Source organism: Odocoileus virginianus, chromosome 5 (assembly GCF_023699985.2).
Source record: "Odocoileus virginianus isolate 20LAN1187 ecotype Illinois chromosome 5, Ovbor_1.2, whole genome shotgun sequence".
Taxonomy (NCBI): Eukaryota; Metazoa; Chordata; class Mammalia; order Artiodactyla; family Cervidae; genus Odocoileus; species Odocoileus virginianus.
The window spans coordinates 8958269-8976457 of NC_069678.1; the positions used below are offsets into that span (position 1 = coordinate 8958269).

Here is an 18189-nt window from a genome sequence, read left to right on the forward strand (position 1 = left end):
GTTGGGAGCCCATCATCTTAGCCTTGGGACCACTAAGGAAGTCGCTATGCAACATTTTTAACAGAGGCATAAACAGAGGCGTGGAGAGGTTAAGTCACTTGCCCAAGAACACACTGTAAGTAAGTGGCAGACCTAGGGTTGACTGTTACGTGGACACAGTCTGACTCCTGAGTCCATGTTCTTAACCATATGCCTTTCTACCTTTATCTTTCATTTCCTCACTTCTTGAGCTTCCTTGATAGCTCAGTTGGTAAAGAATCCACCTGCAATGCAGGAGACCCCAGTTTGATTCCTGGGTCAGGAAGATCTGCTAGAGAAGGGATAGGCTACCCACTCCAGTATTCTTGGGCTTCCCTGGTGGCTCAGCTGGCAGAGAATCATCCTGCAATGTGAGAGACCTGGGTTCGAACCCTGAGTTGGTAATATCACCTGGAGAAGGGAAAGGCTACCCACTGCAGTATTCTGGCCTGGAGAATTCCACGGACTATATAGTCCGTGGGATTACAAAGGGTTGGATACAACTAAGCTACTTTCACTTTCACTTTCCTCCCTTCTTAGATACTTCCTGGCATTTTGAGGAAGAAGTGTGGATTTTTATTGACCTTTCCCATAATAACTAGTAGGAGTAATGCGCCTTGATTGGTATAGACACATTTTCAAGTGCTTTGTGGAGAAAACTTGCTGTCCTAGGATTCAGTAATCAATCATGAAGAAACGCCACTCTCTCAGAGACTCCTTAATTCAAATTAGTTCTCTCTATTGATTTTTTCTTATAGCGTTCATTGCAGTTTGTAATTATGCATTGTTTTGTGTTAATTTTTAAAATGACTCTCTTCCTTTATCAGACTCTACACTCTCTGAGGTCAAGAATTATGTCTGTTTTGTGCATCATTCTGTACCCTGTATACATAGTTCAGTTCAGTTCAGTCACTCAGTCATGTCTGACTCTTTGCGACCCCATAAGTCGCAGCATGCGAGGCCTCCCTGTCCATCACAAACGCCCGGAGTTTACTCAAACTCATCCATCAAGTCGGTGATGCAATCCAGCCATCTCATCCCCTGTCGTCCTCTTCTCCTCCTGCCCCCAATCCCTCCCACCATCAGGGTCTTTTCCAGTGAGTCATCTCTTCACATGAAGTGGCCAAAGTATTGGAGATTCAGCTTCAGCATCAGTTCTTCCAATGAATACCCAGGACTCATCTCCTTTAGGATGGGCTGGTTGGATCTCCTTGCAGTCCAAGGGACTCTCAAGAGTCTTCTCCAACACCACAGTTCAAAAGCATCAAATCTTTGGTGCTCAGCTTTCTTCACAGTCCAACTCTCACATCCATACATGACCACTGGAAAAACCATAGCCTTGACTATACGGACCTTTATTGGCAAAGTAATGTCTCTGCTTTTTAATATGCTATCTAGGTTGGTCATGACTTTCCTTCCAAAGAGTAAGCGTCTTTTAATTTCATGGCTGCAGTCACCATCTGCAGTGATTTTGGAGCCCCCCAAAATTAAGTCTGACACTGTTTCCACTATTTCCCCATCTATTTGCCATGAAGTGATGGAACCAGATGCCATGATCTTAGTTTTCTGAATGTTGAGCTTTAAGCCAACTTTTTCACTCTCCTCTTTCACTTTCATCAAGAGGCTCTTTAGTTCTTCTTTGCTTTCTGCCATAAAGGTGGTGTCATCTGCATATCTGAGGTTATTGATATTTCTCCCAGCAGTCTTGATTCCAGTCTGTGCTTCCTCCAACCCAGCATTTCTCATGATGTACTCTGCATATAAGTCAAATAAGCAGGGTGACAATATACAGCCTTGACATACTCTTTTTCCTATTTGGAACCAGTCTGTTGGTCCATGTCCAGTTCTAACTGTTGCTTCCTGACCTGTATACAGATTTCTCAAGAGGCAGGTCAGGTGGTCTGGTATGCCCATCTCTTTCAGAATTTTCCACAGTTTATTGTGATCCACATAGTCAAAGGCTTTGGCATCGTCAATGAAGCAGAAATAGATGTTTTTCTGGAACTCTCTTGCTTTTTCAATGATCCAGTGGATGTTGGCAGTTTGATCTCTGGTTCCTCTGCCTTTTCCAAAACCAGCTTGAACATCTGGAAGTTCACGGTTCATGTATTGCTGAAGCCTGGCTTGGAGAATTTTGAGCATTACTTTACTAGCGTGTGAGATGAGTGCAATTGTGCAGTAGTCTGAGCATTCTTTGAGATTGCCTTTCTTTGGGATTGGAATGAAAACTGACCTTTTCCAGTCCTGTGGTCACTGCTGAGTTTTCCAAATTTGCTGGCATATTGAGTGCAGCACTTTCACAGCATCATCTTTCAGGATTTGAAATAGCTCAACTGAAATTCCATCACCTCCACTAGTTTTATTCGTAGTGATGCTTTCGAAGGCCCACCTGACTTCACATTCCAGGATGTCTGGCTCTAGGTGAGTGACCACGCCATCATGATTATCTGGGTCATGAAGATCTTTTTCATACAGTTCTTCTGTGTACTCTTGCCACCTCTTCTTAATATCTTCTGCTTCTGTTAGGTCTATACCATTTCTGTCCTTTATTGAGCCCATCTTTGCATGAAATGTTCCCTTGGTATCTCTAATTTTCTTGAAGAGATCTCTAGTCTTTCCCATTCAGTTGTTTTCCTCTATTTCTTTGCATTGATCGCTGAGGAAGGCTTTCTTATCTCTCTTTGCTATTCTTTGGAACTCTGCATTGAAATGGGAATATCTTTCCTTTTCTCCTTTGTTTTTTGCTTCTCTTCTTTTCACAGCTATTTGTAAGGCCTCCTCAGACAACCATTTTGCCTTTTTGCATTTCTTTTCCATGGGGATGGTCTTGATCCCTGTCTCCTGTACAATGTCACGAACCTCCGTCCATAGTTCATCAGGTACTCTGTCTATCAGATCTATCCCCTTAAATCTATTTCTCACTTCCACTGTATAGTCATTAGGGATTTGATATACATAGCTCAGTAGGTGATTAATTTTAGACTTGATAGATGGACAAAGTGCCTCCTATGGATTTGGACTACTGTGAGTCCAGTGACAAATAGTAAATAATACACATGTATTGAGTACTTACTAATGGCAGGTAGTTTGCTGGGCACTTTCATGCATATTATTCCATTTATGCTTTTCAAACAAACCTTCTCACTGAAGTATAACATCTAAGTAATGAGTGTGTACTTGATGAATTATCACAAGTAGACACTCCCATTTAACCACCACCCAAATCAAGAAATAGAGCATAACCAATGCCTTAGACTGGAGTAGGAAGTGGCAACCACTCCAGTATTCTTGACTAGAAAGTTCCATGTACAGATGAGCCTTGTGGGTTACATCCATGGGGCCACAAAGAGTTGGACACAACTGAGTGATTGAGCACACACAGTGCCCTAGAAGTCACTCTCTTGCCCATATTCAACCCTCCGTCCTCTCTAGTGGTACCATTATCCTGACTTCTAATACCTTAGATTAGTTTTCCTACTATTTGAGCTTTATGTAAATATAGTCACTTAGTGTGATTTTGTTTGTGTCTGGCCTTATTTTACTTGACATCATGCTTATAAAATTCTTCTATGCTTGGGAATCCTCCTACACTATTGGTGGGAAGATAAATTGGTATAGCCACTATGGAGGTTCCTTTAAAAACTGAAAATAGAGTGACATGTGATCAAGCAACCCTATTCCTGGGCATATATTCAGAAAAAGACCAAAACTAATTCAAAAAAATAAATGCATCCCAATGTTCATTGCAGCACTTTTTAAAACAGCCAAAATATGGAAGCAACATAGATGTCCATGGACAGATGAATGGATAAAGAAGATGTGGTACAATATATATACAATGGAATATTACTTAACCATAAAAAGGAATGAAATAATGTGATTTGCAGCAACATGAATAGACCTAGAGATCATACTGAGTGAAGTAAGTCCCACAGAAAAAGATAAATAGCATATGATATGCACTTATATGTGTAATGTAAAGTAATTATACAAGGGAACTTATTTATAAAACAAAATTAGACTTACTAATATAGAAAACAACCTTATAGCTACCAAAGGGGAAAAAGAGTGGGTAGAGATAAATTAGGAGTATGGGATTAACACATAAATACTACTAAATATAAAATTGATACACAACAAGAAACATGGGCTTACTGTATAGCACGGGGGATTGTATTCAATATCTTGTAGTAACCTATAATGGAAAATAATCTGAAAAATAATATATGTGTGTATGTATAACTGACTCACTTTGCTGTACACTTGAAACATTGTTAATCAACTACACTTCAATAAAATATATATATTAAAAATTACCAAACTTAAGAAATTCTATGCTGTTGCAATAATTTTTCATTTTTGAGCTATAATTGATACATAGCATTGTATTAGTTTCATGTATACAACATAATGACTTGATATTTTTATATTGTAAAATGACCTGCCTCTTGAGAAACCTGTATGCAGGTCAGGAAGCAACAGTTAGAACTGGATATGGAACAACAGACTGGTTCCAAATAGGAAAAGGAGTACGTCAAGGCTGTATATTGTCACCCTGCTTATTTGACTTATATGCAGAGTACATCATGAGAAACGCTGGGTTGGAGGAAGCACAGACTGGAATCCGGATTGCCAGGAGAAATATCAATAACCTCAGATATGCAGATGACACCACCCTTATGGCAGAAAGTGATGAAGAACTAAAGAGCCTCTTGATGAAAGTGAAAGAGGAGAGTGAAAAAGTTGGCTTAAAGCTCAACATTCAGAAAACTAAGATCATGGCATCTGGTTCCATCACTTCATGGCAAATAGATGGGGAAATAGTGGAAACAGTGTCAGACTTAATTTTGGGGGGCTCCAAAATCACTGCAGATGGTGACTGCAGCCATGAAATTAAAAGACGCTTACTCGTTGGAAGGAAAGTCATGACCAACCTAGATAGCATATTAAAAAGCAGAGACATTACTTTGCCAACAAATGTCCATCTAGTCAAGGCTATGGTTTTTCCAGTGGTCATGTATGGATGTGAGAGTTGGACTGTGAAGAAAGCTGAGCACCAAAGATTTGATGCTTTTGAACTGTGGTGTTGGAGAAGACTCTTGAGAGTCCCTTGGACTGCAAGGAGATCCAACCAGCCCATCCTAAAGGAGATGAGTCCTGGGTGTTCATTGGAAGGACTGATGCTGAAGCTGAAACTCCCATCCTTTGGCCACCTGATGGGAAGAGCTGACTCATTGGAAAAGGCCCTGATGCTGGGAAAGATTGAGGGCAGGAGGAGAAGGGGATGACAGAGGATGAGGTGGTTGGATGGCATCACCGACTCAGTGGACATGGTTTTGGGTGGACTCCAGGAGTTGGTGATGGACAGGGAGGCCTGGCATGCTGTGGTTCATGGGGTTGCAAAGAGTTGGACATGACTGAGCGACTGAACTGAACTGAACTGATCACCATAAGTCCCATCACCACACATAATTACAAAATTTTTTTCTTGTGATGAGAACTTTTAAGATACACTATCTAAGCAACTTTCAAATGTGCAATACTGTAATATTAACTGTAGTCACTACGTTGCACATTACTGCCTGTAGTTCTTTTAATGTTCTTGCTGTATAATAGTCTTTTATGTGGATATAGTGCAAGTTACTGGTTCATTCTTAGTTGGTGGATCTTTGGTTTATCTTCTCTTTAGGGCTGTTACAAATAATGCTACTGTGAATACTTTTGAATTTGCCTTTTGGTGCAGTTCTGTTCAGTTGTATACTTGGGATAGAATTACTTGGCCAGAGGGTTTGCATATGTTCAGCTTTAGTCAGTATTGCCCTACAGTTCTCCAAAATGATTGTCATATTTATTTATGCTCCTGCTACCAATGTGAGAATTCTAGTTACTCTGTCTTTCTGCATGCACTTGATGTCATCACTTTTTAATCTCAGACATTGGCATGTGTGAGTGGTTTTCACTATGGTTTAACCTTCAGTTACCTGGTACTCTAATGAGATTCAGTACCTTTTCACTGGCTTTTTTGTTATCTTCTTTTCTGAAGTAACTGTTTAAGTTTTGCACCATTTTTTAGAAAAGAAATTAGGTTGTTTGCTACTTATTGACAAAATTATTCTCTTTTTAAAAAAAATTCCTCACAACATCTCTGTGAGTTGGCATAATGACATCTTACACAGGCAGATACTGAGGTCAAGAGATTAAATATCTTGTCCAAGGACACATGGAGTGTTAGAGCATAAGAATTCTTCTATATCTCCAGTGGCTTATAATTTATTTAGTTAGGGAAGTAACACTCAGAGAAGAATTAATACTACTAGCCAGGAAGTATTAAAATATTCATCTGGGTCTTGCAGGCCATGAGTGATACAGTAGTTAAAGAATCAGTGGTAGAGGTAAGGTTTAGTCTAGGATTTTAAGGACAGGTATGATTGAGGAATAGACAGAAAATGAACATGTGTTTCAGGAAAGGTAAACCACAACAGCAGAGTCATGGAAATAGAAATAATAATATGACCAGCACCTTGCCTTTGATTTTAAAAATTAACTTTTACATTAATTAATTGTAACCTCGCTACAGCTTGCCAGGCTCCTCTATTCATGGAATTCTCCAGGCAAGAATACTGGAGCGGGTAGCTGTCCCTTCTCCAGGGGATCTTCCCAACCCAGAGATCAAACCCAGCTCTCCTGCACTGCAGGCAGACTCCTTACCATCTGAGCCACCAGGGGAGCCCAATTATAGTTAATTAATCTTATTGAAGTATAGTTAATTCGCAATGTTTAAAGTGTACAGCGAAGTGATTCAGTTACACATATATTCTTTTTCATATTTTTTCCATTATAGGCTATTATAAGATACTGAACATAGTTCCCTGTGCTATACAGTAGTTCCTTGTTGTTTATCTATTATATATATATATATATATGTATAGTGTGTATCTTAATCCCAAATTCCAAATTTATCCCTCCCCTCTCTCCTCATTTGTAACCATAAATTTGTTTTCTACATCTGTGAGTCTATTCTGTTTTGTAAGTAAATTCATCTGTATCATTTTTTTTTAGATTCCATATATAAGTGATATCACATGATATTCATCTTTTTGTCTGACTTACTTCACTTAGACACCTTGCCTTTGAATAATTCTTTGCAGGACTTTATAGTTTAGTTGTCTTATGCAAGACCGTATCTTTCATGAGAGCAGGGCCCATGCCTGTTTCATTCACCAGGGTTTAAGGAAGACTCTATTGAGATACTGTAGTGGAAGTATACTGCCTAGAAGACAAGCCAGGTTTTTGGGGAGTGGTTGGCAATCTCAAGGATTATATCTTGTGAGCACTTGCGTAGATTGGGTTGGAGTGCAGTCACATCTGAACATGGTGAAATGAGACTTATCAGTGTGTAAGACATAATAGTAACTTGGGTCAAGGATATGTTCTTCAAGGGAGAAAGTCCAGGAATAGAAATATCTTTTGTCTATAAAGAATCTGCAATCTGGATGAGAAAGACCCGCAAGAGAGGAAGGAAGGACTAGTGAAGCGAGCATTTCAGGGGGAACAATCATCAGTGTCAACTGCCAAAAATGTGGAGGTTAGAGATCTTTAGGCTTGTTGGGTGAAGAGCAATATCATCTTCAAAGGATGTAGGATGGTGGAAAAAAAAAATTGCCTTGTGTTAGGAATAGAATGGAGGTCAGAAATAGTGAGAGGTAAGTGGTTGGTTGCTAGAATAAAAAGAAGATGTTTAAAAGCTGTTATTATCTTTTTGATTTTTTCAACTAGGAAAATGAATAAAATATGCTAGTACATAAAACATTCAAAAACAGAGAAATTTAGAAAGAAGGGAAGAAAATAAATTATAACTGTCAGAAAGAGATGAGAATTGTAGATATCTAGATATATTTCCTCTCCATCTTATATAACTATCTTTAAATATAATTGATATTATACTGAAAGCACAGATGTTGTCATGTTTTTCCACATGAGGAGTTCCCTGTATGAATTAAGATGCTTCATAAATGCACATTTTAGAGACTATATAATAATCATCAAGGGGATATTTAGTAATTTATATAACCTACCCCCTATTATAAGAAATTTGATTTTCTCTACTTTTTGTTATTGTAAACAACAGTGTTGTGAACATCTTTGTGAGGAAATTTTTTTCTATTTTAAATTTGTTTTTGAGGCTTAAAAAAAGAAAAAAGAGGAAAAAAAGAAGAAAAATAAAAATAATAAAAATAATAGGTTTAATAATTAAAGATTAATAATTGGCCATCTTATTTTTCTGATTGCAAATGTAGTGTATTTTCATTATAAAAAACTTGGAAAATGAAGAAAACGTCAAAACAGAAAATAAACATTGTTTGTAGTTGTCCTGCTTAAGAGATAACTACTGTTAAAATATTTGTCTCATGCTCTACCTATTCATTCATTTATTAATCTTTGAGTGGAATCATTATCTACTATTTTATAATCATTGAAAATTTGGTATCTTATGAATCCATCCTCATTTAATTAAATAATATGTTACCTCATAATTATTAATGGTTTTTGGCATTCCACAGTATCTAGTAACCATAAGTTAATTTATCGTCCTTCTAATGATGGATATTTAAGTTATTTCTGGCTTTTGCTATAGGTGGTGCAGAGGTAAAGAATCCTCCTGCCAATGCAGGAGTCGTAACAGGTGCAGGTTCGATCCCTAGGTTGGGGAGATACCTGCGAGTAGGAAATAGCAACTTGCTCCAGTGTTCTTGCCTGAAAAATTCCATGGACAGAAAAGCCTATTGGGCTGGGGTCGCAAAGAGTTAGACATGACTGAGGGACTGACTAAACACACACATACAAAATATACTATGACATATCTTTGTAGGTAAATTTTTATTGACCTGTCTGATTATTTCCTTACAATGCCATCTGAGACATATTTAAAATATTTTATGCATATTATTGAATTTCTTTCTGGGAAGGTTGTACTTATTTATACATCTCTCAGCTGTATTTCAGAGTTTCTGTTTCCCCACACTCTCAGTTTCACTGTGTGGCTATTAAAAACAAAGAAATAAACAGACAAACAACCTATACTAATTTGATAAGCAAAAAAACTACTATGTTTACATTTTTTTGCAGTCTAGTGAAGATTTCATATATTTATTGGTCATCAGTATAGCATCTTTGATTAATATATTATTCATGACCTTTGTCATTTTCGTGGTCCCAGATGTGTATTGCCACATTGCTTGCCAAAAGAGCTGATTTATGCTCTTTATGCTCAGGATACATTTTTCATTTTTTGAATTGTCTTGAGTCTGTTTTTCACTTAAGGGATATTTTTTCAGGTAGGGATATTCATTCATGTTTGAAGGTAGAATGAAAAGATCTGAAAATGTTGGAAAGGGAAGAAGTTTAGGGGAATTATAGATTCCTGAAGAAGTATGAGTTGAAATGCAAGAAAATTGAGCCTCGAAGGAATGGAATGCAATGGAGGTGGGGTATTATTGCCACAGGAAATGTTATATGATGACTATTTTATTCCTTTCTTAGGTCATTACTAAGCTCTGTGAGCATAATCCTTTAATTAGTCATTTAAAAAAACAGAAATCACTAAGATTGTTTTTGTTTCTGATCAGTGCCTCCAAGGCTAGGTGGAGAATGAAAGAAAAAAATGAACCAACAAAAGATATTGCTCATCCGGTTGTTTAATTGTTAATTTTAATACAATGCCCTCAGAAAGCCATATGGATAAGCATTTTGTAAAATTAGTGCATGGTTGGTTACAAGAACATCCTACAGAATCAAGTATATTTTGGATTTGTATTCTATCTCTTCATAATTATTCTGATTGCTTATTTGAGCCAGAAACTATGAAAAGGATATGTTGAGGAATAGAATTTAATGAATTTGCTCAATAAGTAAATGAATGAGTGATTCTATGGCATAGACTTAGTTGCACTTGGACATTAGCAGAGTCAGCAATCTAGTTTAATTAGGTGTTAGGAAATCATAATTATTTTAATTTATGGTGATAAAGGATTATTTTGAGGGATAAAATTTTTAGATAAACTTGAAATTTATGTAGGAAATCTCATGAAGCACAATAATACATCTATGAATTAAAGATATTTATGATTATAAGACAGTGGCACAGCCTCATACTTTCTACTGTCACATTATAAAAAATCAGTGAATCACGCCAGTCAGGATGGCTGCTATCCAAAAGTCTACAAGCAATAAATGCTGGAGAGAGTGTGGAGAAAAGGGAACCCTCTTACACTGTTGGTGGGAATGCAAACTAGTACAGCAACTATGGAAAACAGTGTGGAGATTTCTTAAAAAACTGGAAATAGAACTGCCATATGACCCAGCAATCCCACTTCTGGGCATACACACTGAAGAAACCAGATCTGAAAGAGACACATGCACCCCAATGTTCATCGCAGCACTGTTTATGATAGCCAGGACATGGAAGCAACCTAGATGCCAATCAGCAGACAAATGGATAAGGAAGCTGTGGTACATATATACCATGGAATATTACTCAGCCATTAAAAAGAATTCATTTGAACCAGTTCTAATGAGATGGATGAAACTGGAGCCCATTATACAGAGTGAAGTAAGCCAGAAAGATAAAGAACATTACAGTATACTAACACATATATATGAAATTTAGAAAGATGGTAATGATAACCCTATACGCAAAACAGAAAAAGAGACACAGATGTACAGAACAGACTTTTGGACTCTGTGGGAGAAGGTGAGGGTGGGATGTTTCGAAAGAACAGCATGTATATTATCTAGAGTGAAACAGATCACCAGCCCAGGTGGGGTGCATGTGCTGCATGCATCAAGTGCTCGGGCCTGGTGCACTGGGAAGACCCAGAGGAATCAGGTGGAGAGGGAGGTGGGAGGGGGGATCGGGATGGGGAATACATGTAACTTCATGACTGATTCGTGTCAATGTATGACAAAACCCATTGAAAATGTTGTGAAGTAATTAGCCTCCAACTAATAACAATAAATGAAAAAAAAAATCAGTGAATCAATTGAAGAACTTGATGTTTATTAAAGATTTGGAAAAGATTTTTCTATTTTTAGTAAACAGGAAAATTGTGATAAATGGTTTCATGAGAAAGTTTGTTTTTGCACTTGGAAGTAGCTTCACGTGGTACAATGTTTGCTTGGTATGACATTTCTTTGCTGGTAGCTTCTGCTGATGAATATTTTATTATTTTCTCTTGTAGAAATTAAGAAGGTCTTCCCTGGTGGCACAGTGGTAAAGAATCCACCTGCCAATGCAGGAGACTTGGGTTCAGTCCCTGGGTCAGGAAGATCTCCTGGAGGAGGAAATGGCAACCCACCCCAATATTCTTGCCTGGAAAATCCCATGGACAGAGGAGCCTTGCAGGATAGTCCATGGGTTCGCAAAAGAGTCAGACATGACTTAGAGACTAAACAACAACAACAGCAGAAACTTAGGAAGGGGATTTAAGGGATTATTAATCTTCATCTGAATGTGTGAGTATGAGCATTGAGAGTGACTGGGAGGGAAGAAGTCTGGGGCATGTTTAGATGTATGAGGTTCCTTGGAACTTCTCCTGGGATGATGATAGTGATTCATTGCTTTGGAGTGCTTGCTTCCTTTTGTGGTTCTAGTTCCTCTCTTTGAGGGCGACCCTGCTTATCTTGCAAGGCCTGGGGAGCTGATATTTGCTGTGCACCAGTAGGATCCTCCTCAGGCAGAAACTCCCTGATGTACTTTTGTAGTGCTTGTCTGTCAATAAAAAAGACAAGACAGTCTGAGCTGTCATTGGTGAGGGATGCACTCGACTGGCTTCTGCGGATGTCTGGGCTTGATACACTGGCTGTCTGAGCTTGATTTTGATGCTCCCCTTGGGTTCTGTGTGTTTGCTGCAGCATCTTCTCCTGCGGGGCCTCGTACAGGGGACTGGAATGGTCTGCACCTCTCTGCGCCAAACAGAGCTCTTGGTCCCTCTGCATCGTCTCTTCAAGGCCTGACTCAGAGACTGAAGGATCATGTTCTTTCGTAGACAGATTTTGTTCTCCTCCCAGCTGTTGGGGGCTTTCGATCTTCTCCTCCAGTGTTGCAGGTTCTTCTGTTTCAGGGTGTGTCTTTTGGGACACTGCATTGTTCTCATCCAGACTTTTTACTAAATCCTCCTGGGCCTCTAGGGCTCCATCTTCCTCTTTGGGACTTGGGCTCTGGACCTTTAGTTCTTTTCTACTGTCTTTCTTTGTAGGGAGTTGCCTTATGGAAAGCTGGTTAGTGAAGCCTGCGTTTGGGGCACCTGGGATCTCTGGCTCCAGGAACTTTCTGGTTTCATCTCTCACTGTGAACACCTGTGTGTCGCGGTGTCCACTGGGCTCCACAGCTGGGCCGAGGCCTTTGGTCCCCGAGCCCTGACTCTTGTGCTCTTGTGCATGTTCCTCCGTGAACTGCTCATCCTCTCCTCTGATGGCCAGCACTGCTGCCTCCTGAATTCTGTTTTCCTCACTCAGTGCTAAGTGTTTCTGAGTTTCTGGGTTATTACTGTCACTTGCTTGCACAGACCCTCTGAATGGGTTTGTTTCACTTTGGGAATCCCCTTGCACTAGCAGATCACTTGTCTTTGAGTTGCTGTCACCATCCTCTGCACTCAGGCTATTGGGGGTCTCAGGAGACCTCTCATCATTCTGTGTGGCCATTGGCTCAGGACCTTCCCCCTGGTAGCCATCATCTTCCTTGACCAGCTTGTCATGAATCTTGGTGATCATCTTATTTGTTTCTCCAGATTGGTTCTCGGATGGTGTCAACTCCCATGTTCTTTCCCTTGTTCCTGGTGTCCCTTCTGCTTCAGGGGCATTTTTACTGTTCACAAGTGCTTCTGCTATGCCTTCCTCAGCATGTCTTGCCTCTTCTCCTGGGCTGATGGCTCCTTCAATTTCAGAATCTTTCTGTTCTCCTCCTTTTGAGTTTAACTCTTGTGTCTCAGAATCTTCTCCAGCATTCTTTTCTTTCAATGATTCCTGGAGTTCATGATACTTCTTATCTTCTGTTGGCTCTTCCAGAGCTGGTGGCTGAGTTTTTTCCTTAATTTGTTTCTGCCCTGCTGTTTGGTGGACCTCTGGACCTCTTACATCTTTCCTTTGAACTCTAACCATGGGTGTTTCTGAAACATTTCTGTTATCACCTTGGACTGACAAGTCCCTTGTTTCATATTCTTTTTCTTCTATGGGTGGTTCTGAAGTCTCAGCTGTTCTACTGTCATCCTCAGGAGCAGCTGATCTCTGTGTCTGAAATGGTTTCTGAGCAGCAGCTTGTTTTGGCAGGTCAACATGTTTTGAACTCGGCTCATCTTTTCCCTGTACTGATGGTTTTTGTCCTTTAGGGTGTTCCTTAACACCCTTCTCTCCTGCAACTTCTTGATCCTCAGATGGCCTCTGTGTGGTTTCTTCTAGTGGAGAACTTAGGGTTCCCAAGCTCCCTTCCTGTTCTCCAAACCTTTCTCCTGCCTTAGTGCCACTTTGTTTTCTGGCTAGTGTATCTCCCTTCTGGAGAATCTCCTTATCCTGTCCCTCCCCCTTTGTGAGACTGCTGATCTGTTCTGAACCTGCCATTGGCTTACTTGTCTCAGGTTGGGTTCTACTGTCATTTGTTGCTGATACATCTTGGGCCACTTTCTGGCTCTGTTCATCTCCTTTCAGATGTTGGTTCTTAGAGTCGCTGTGTTCAGATGTTTCTACTGGTAGTTGGTGAGCTGTGGTATGCCCCTGTGGGTCCACCCTATTGTGTTCAACTGCTCTCTCTTCTTTAAGGCTGAGATGAGTTGATGATGCTGTTCCTAAAGGGACCACCACTTTGTCTTGAGTTTGTGAAGTTCCTTCTGTCCACTGGTCAGTTCCAGTCATCACCTGAAGACCCATATCATGTGGCATCTCCTCTGGTTTAGATACTTGTCTTGGTTCTGAGTTTAGTAATGACTGTATGTCAAGGTAACAGAAATTCAAAAAGCTGAAGATTGCAACAACAAATTCATCAAAGCTGATGGTGCCATTACTGTCAACATTCAGAAGATTCAAGTTTCTCTCCACAGCATGGATGGCACATGGCTGCATGAAAACACAGTGAAAAATCAGCCTATTTATATGTGGTCAAGTGCCCTGAGTATCTGCATGTTTTCTAAGAACCCTCTTTTTTTGATTCTATTCCTCATGAACTTGGGAAATTTCTTCCAAATGCATGTGTGTGTGTGTGTGTGCTCAGTCATGTCTGATTCTTTGTAATGCCATGGACTGTAGCCAGGCTCCTTTGGAATTTTCCAGGCAAGAATACTGGAGTGAGGTGCCATTTCCTACTCCAGGGGATCTTTCTTACCCAGGGATCTAACCCACATCCCTTGTGTCTCCTGCATTGGCAGGTGGATTCTTTACCTCTAGCACCACCTGGAAAGACCCTTCCCAAACAGTAAGAATTTGTTGATTCTGGTTACCATTTTTATTTATTTTTTTTTTTGGTTACCGTTTTTGATCAGAGAACTATCATTAAGAAGGAGCATTCATATCAACTGTGAGTTGCATTTAGATGCATCTAAGCTCATGACTCCTCTCAGATGCCTACTTTACAGAAGCAATAGTCCCATTGATGAAAACCTCATTTCCCCCTAGAATTAATGACCAAGCAATTGCACAGAGTAGGGAAATGAGATTGAAAAAAAATTTGTTCAAAAGTCAATGAGTACTGAGAGCTGGTAACCAAATGTAAAATGGGGAGGGATCACTTATGCCCATCTTGCTTGTATTTTGGAGAAATGGCAAGTGGAGAAGAATTTCCATAGCTCCATGAACACTTCACCTGAAAAATGTCCTCAAATTCGCTCTGGATGAGCTGTTTCAGCTCTCTGCAGGTCAGTGTCGCTGCATCACCATCCTCCCTGGCGTACTTGTGGAATGTCTCAATTACACAGAGGATGTCTCTCAGGAGCTGAGGCATCTTTACAAACTCAGGAGACTGTGAGAAAGAACAAACAAAACTCACTTCCTAGGATAAGTCCTTTAGGAAGGAGATACCAGATCACCCTTCCTTCTGTCCCTCCCCCAGCTCCACTGACATTGTCTGCTCTATTCTTTTTCTTAAAATTTGTACCAGATAATGTGGTGAGATAGGACTTTTGCACAGATAAATATTAGAAGAGATACTTCTCCCTACCCTGCAGAAAATAGAGACACTCATGTGTTCAGAGAAAGCTTTATTGTAAATGGAGAGTAGAAAAAGAACTCAAATGTAAGTACTAAAATGTACAAATGAAGCCAACAGAGTGGTACTAATCATTTCAGCATCATCTGAGACTGGCCACCTGTTTTCCTCCCAGCTTGGCTCAATCTAGCTCCTCATTGTAGGAAAGTATAACTTTTAAGTTAGGAAAAACTTTCAGAGGAAAGAGAAGTAACACAGAAAATCAGCCTCCATTTATGCAGGCCAAGCAACATGTTTTTACCAAGATGTGGCTCCATGAACCCACTGGTAAAACAGAGTCTCGACCCCTTAGTCATTACCCATCATTTAAATGGCCCTATATTTTCATTTTAATATAGGTCTGAGTCCTGTGTCTTATTAAATTGTATTCATACCTATGTCATACAAATAGTTTATAGTTTTTTAAAATGAAAATGATCTATGAAGTTCCTGAGGCAAGGAAAGCATTTGGGTGTCTGGAGCTCTCAGTTTATTATTAATAATCATCAACCTAGAGTTAAGAGTGTATTTCTTCTGAAATTCTCATACATTCTCATACAATCTCATACAAGAATAGCAGCTGAGATTCTAAATATGGTCAAGCAGATAGTCTGTGAGACTTACCTTGTTCTCGAGTGAGAGCAAGTGGAATGTGGGACAGCGGCTGTGGGCTGACAGGAGGTGCTCAAACCTTTTATTGAGTCTCTAATTGCACAGTTAGGAAGGAGACACCCTCCGGGTCTAAAGCCCTGATTCATCACCACCAAACCCAGTTTCCCCTCCTTCTCTACTCTCGACTTGTTTTATTTTTATTTTCTTCTTTAGGCACCTTCAGTTAAGTAATGGTTTTAGACTCATCTGAAGGAAGGGCAAAGGGTATTATCTTGTTTCATTTATTGACTTTTGCAGGTTATAGTTGGCTATTTTTCTTAACCTAAAGACACAATTACATTTCTGTTTGACAAATCACAGGGCTGGCAGGGACCTCAGAAGTCATGATTCCTCTTTCTGCCCACAGGATGGACTGTATTTGACCTAGCCTGGACATATGAGTGTCAATCATGTGTTTAAAAATAGAGGCTTCAGTTCACCATATGACAAAAGTGGAGACACCAGTTGAACCAGATGTTTCAATGTTCTGCTCTCCTTGCCCAAAGGTAGCATTAGAAAAAAATCTGAGTGTGCAGAATTTTGCTTACCTAAGATATGCTATTTTAAAAATGTGATTGATATCTACTCTTTAAAGGCACTTTTATAATCCAAGGAACTTTGAAATGAGCATCCATATTACTGTGTTCTTTCTGTTAAAGGGAAAGGGAGACAGAAACCATCAAGCTGAGGACAGGTAGGAGAGAGCCTAAGATGCTAAGCTGGCAAATTTGGGATTACCTCCTAGATCTGCATCCCTCTTAGTGGAGAATACTTAATTAACAGGAGAATTGGGTTCAGCTCTTTTGATACTTAAAAAGAGAATAGAGGATGTTTTAAAACATTCTTTTCTGCTTGCAAAAGGATTTTAGGAATAGATTCATGTAAACAAGTGTAAAGGACAAAGACCAAGATAATGGAAAGGTAGGGATAGAGACAATTATAAGAGAAGATTGAGGCTAAGGCAAGCATTGATAATGAGCAAAACCTTGTTCTGATTTTCTTGATAAACAAGGCAAGTACAAGGGAGAATGTTAAACATAAACATGGCAAACAAGGCAAGAATGTTGGGGTGAAAAAAAATCCACTCTGATAGTTTCTACCTGTAAAAAGTATTTCTTAGCATTCTCTCCTAAAAGGGAGAAGAATTCTACTGAGAACTGGAATATCATGCAAAGGTCATCTTAATTCTGATGAGTCAACATCCCCTGAGTACCAACTGTTTCTCAGACACTATGCCAGCCACTGGGGTATTTTAAGTTGAGTAAGTTTTATCTCCCTGTCCTGGAGTTCAGGAGCCAGCCTCATGAGAAAGGATTCAAGGAAACTGAGTATGTTCAAGGCTGGATTGAAGACTTGGGGGAGGAAGTATAACTGTTTTGAAATATTTGAAGAATTTCCATAGGGATGAGGAATGGGGAGGGACAGAAAGGAACTAATGTTCATTGAACACTTATGACCTGTCAGATGCTTACATGGGCTGTCTTACATAATCCTCACTGTCATTTTGGAGAGTCATTATCCTCTTTTAACAGATAAGGAAGTTAAACTCCTAGTTGTTAAGTAATTTGCATATGGTCACGTACCAAGTAAATTGCAAAGCCTGAATCAGAGTTGAAGCCCTTTTAGACTAAATTTCTCTGAGCCTGTGCTGTCTCCATTATCTTGAGTTCCTTATTCTGTGTAATGCCAGGGAGTAGAACTAGAATCAGTGGTTGAAACTTTCTACAAAACAGACTTTATTGACATGTACACACTGCTATATTTTAAATGGATAGCCAACAAGGACTTACTGTATAGGACAGGGAAATCTGCTTAATATTCTGAAGTAACCTAAATGGAAAAGAATCTGAGAAAGAATAAATACATGTATATGTATAACTGAACACAACATTGTTAATCCACTGTGCTGCTCCTGCTCCTTAGTCGCCTCAGTTGTGTCGGACTCTGGGTGACCCTGTGGACTACAGCCCACCAGGCTCTTCTGTCCATGGGATTCCCTAGGCAAGAATTCTGGAGTGGGTTGCCATGCCCTCCTCCAGGGGATCTTCCCTACCCAGGGATCAAAACCAGGTCTCCTGAATAGCAGGCAGATTCTTTAGCACTGCGCCACCAGGAAAGCCCCTAATCAACTATACTCCAATATAAAATAACATTAAAAAAAAGCAGACTTAATTCTTAAGAACTTTTTAAGGGGTAGTTGTCTGACTGGTGTCGGCTGCCTATAAAGTAATGAGATCACTGTCACTCAGTTCAGTTCAGTTCAGTAGCTCAGTCATGTCCAACTCTGTGACCCC

At 39.7% G+C, this 18189-nt stretch overlaps 1 protein-coding gene and 1 long non-coding RNA gene across 2 annotated transcripts in view; one reads left to right on the forward strand and one right to left on the reverse strand.

The window, feature by feature from the left end:
• LOC139035130 (uncharacterized) overlaps nucleotides 1-4348 on the forward strand; it is a 61989-nt gene extending 57641 nt beyond the window's left edge. The window contains exon 5 of the long non-coding RNA XR_011487653.1: nucleotides 3768-4348. This is a non-coding gene — a long non-coding RNA (uncharacterized lncRNA). The remainder of the gene's footprint in view (nucleotides 1-3767) is intronic.
• Nucleotides 4349-11053: 6705 nt separating this feature from the next.
• TCHHL1 (trichohyalin like 1) lies at nucleotides 11054-15906 on the reverse strand. Its single transcript, XM_020874340.2, has 3 exons — nucleotides 15869-15906; nucleotides 14864-15019; nucleotides 11054-14121 (listed from the first exon to the last, which is right to left on the reverse strand). The coding sequence occupies exons 2-3, from the start codon at nucleotides 14999-15001 to the stop codon at nucleotides 11629-11631; spliced, it is 2631 nt and encodes an 876-aa protein (XP_020729999.2). The 5' UTR covers nucleotides 15002-15019; nucleotides 15869-15906; the 3' UTR covers nucleotides 11054-11628.
• Between the last annotated feature and the right edge of the window lie 2283 nt (nucleotides 15907-18189).

Bases quoted from the DNA above. Each gene is read 5' to 3' on its own strand.
- TCHHL1 (XM_020874340.2), bottom strand. From the start codon at position 15,001: ATGCCTCAGCTCCTGAGAGACATCCTCTGTGTAATTGAGACATTCCAC. The intron at 14,122-14,863 runs GTGAAGTGTTCA...GTTTTCATGCAG, and splicing joins AATTTGAGGACATTTTTCAG to CCATGTGCCATCCATGCTGT.